This window comes from Propithecus coquereli, unplaced genomic scaffold, assembly GCF_000956105.1.
Source record: "Propithecus coquereli isolate 6110/MARCELLA unplaced genomic scaffold, Pcoq_1.0 Scaffold328, whole genome shotgun sequence".
NCBI lineage: Eukaryota > Metazoa > Chordata > Mammalia > Primates > Indriidae > Propithecus > Propithecus coquereli.
This window is the reverse complement of record NW_012148930.1, coordinates 194,957-196,305: the sequence shown is the minus strand read 5'-3', so window position 1 is coordinate 196,305 and position 1,349 is coordinate 194,957. Positions and strand designations below refer to the sequence as shown.

The following is a 1,349-nucleotide window of genomic DNA, read 5'->3' as shown; positions in this document are numbered from 1 at the left end:
AAAAAAAAAAAAAAAAAAAAGTAAAAATAGTAGTATTTCTGACTTAGGAGTGATGTTTTTATTTTTGTTGTTAAATCCTTACCACAGGACCAAAGCTCTACAAAGAACCCAGTGCAAAATCCAATAAGCATATAATACAAAATGCTTTAGCTCATTGCTGTTTGGCTGGAAAAGTAAATGAAGGTCAGAAGAAAAAAATACTGGAGGTAAGCATGTTTGCATGAGAAGTAAATTTGACAAAATTCTAAAACTATAGGGGTCTTCTCTATCACTTCAAGAGAACATACTTTCATAGGCCTCCTAGAATTTCAATAGTATATAAAAAGATTTGTACCTAGGTGTTTTAATTATTAGATTGAATTAGTTTGTTTTCAAATTGGGTTCTAGAGGACTACAGATTTACTAGAAATAGACTTTAAAATTAGTCATTAAAATAATGTCATAAAATGTGACCAAGAAATCTAACACAATTATATAAACTTTATTCAGCAAAATGTTTAAAGGTTTTTATTGTTGTTTTGTTTTTATTTTTTATTCTAAAGGAAATGGAGAAGTCAGATGCCAACAACTTCTTAATCTTGTTCCGGGATTCAGGCTGCCAGTTCAGGTCTTTGTATACTTATTGCCCAGAAACTGAAGAAATCAACAAACTGACTGGGATAGGCCCTAAATCTATCACTAAAAAAATGATTGAAGGACTTTACAAATACAATTCTGACAGGAAACAGTTTAGCCACATACCTGCTAAAACTTTATCTGCCAGTGTTGATGCAATTACCATTCATAGCCATTTGTGGCAGACCAAAAGACCAGTGACACCTAAAAAACTTTTACCCACTAAGGCATAGGAGTTGGGAAATATTTGCTTCAGAACATTCGTGGTAAATTTGCACTTCATCTTTCCTGCCTATAGAAAATCTTTCTAATTGCCAACAAGACTTTTATTAATTAAAAACGGGACATTAAGCTCTGTTGTCATGAACAACTGGAATGTAAACCACAGTATTTTGGAATGCAGAAGATTCTCGCTTAGGTGATAAGTCCAAGTGATGAAGTAAATGTTTTGATCCACAAATGGAGATTTGTATGTGTTACCGGGTTCACCTGCTTGATCTTAGATACATTGAAACACTGAATTTTCGTGGATACTAGTTGGACTTAGGTTGAAATATGGCTAAGATTACAAATTACGTGTTTTATTTGTTGCATTTTTTTAACCTTTTAATGTACATGCTTGTCTTTAGATGGTTTATTTTGGTATTTTTCTCTCCTGGGGGTTTATTCTAAGATACCTTTGTATTTTGTTTCATGTGAAGATCATGAAAGTAGGATATACACCTTCAGAAGTA

At 32.5% G+C, this 1,349-nt stretch overlaps 1 protein-coding gene across 1 annotated transcript in view; it reads left to right on the top strand.

Moving 5' to 3' along the window:
- The window catches only part of CAMSAP2 (calmodulin regulated spectrin-associated protein family, member 2), an 87,932-nt gene extending 86,786 nt beyond the window's left edge, over positions 1 to 1,146 (top strand). The window contains exons 14-15 of the mRNA XM_012650449.1: positions 88 to 206; positions 543 to 1,146. Of these exons, the coding sequence (XP_012505903.1) occupies positions 88 to 206; positions 543 to 848 (425 nt within the window). The 3' untranslated portion in view covers positions 849 to 1,146. The remainder of the gene's footprint in view (positions 1 to 87; positions 207 to 542) is intronic.
- The last annotated feature ends 203 nt before the right edge of the window (positions 1,147 to 1,349 follow it).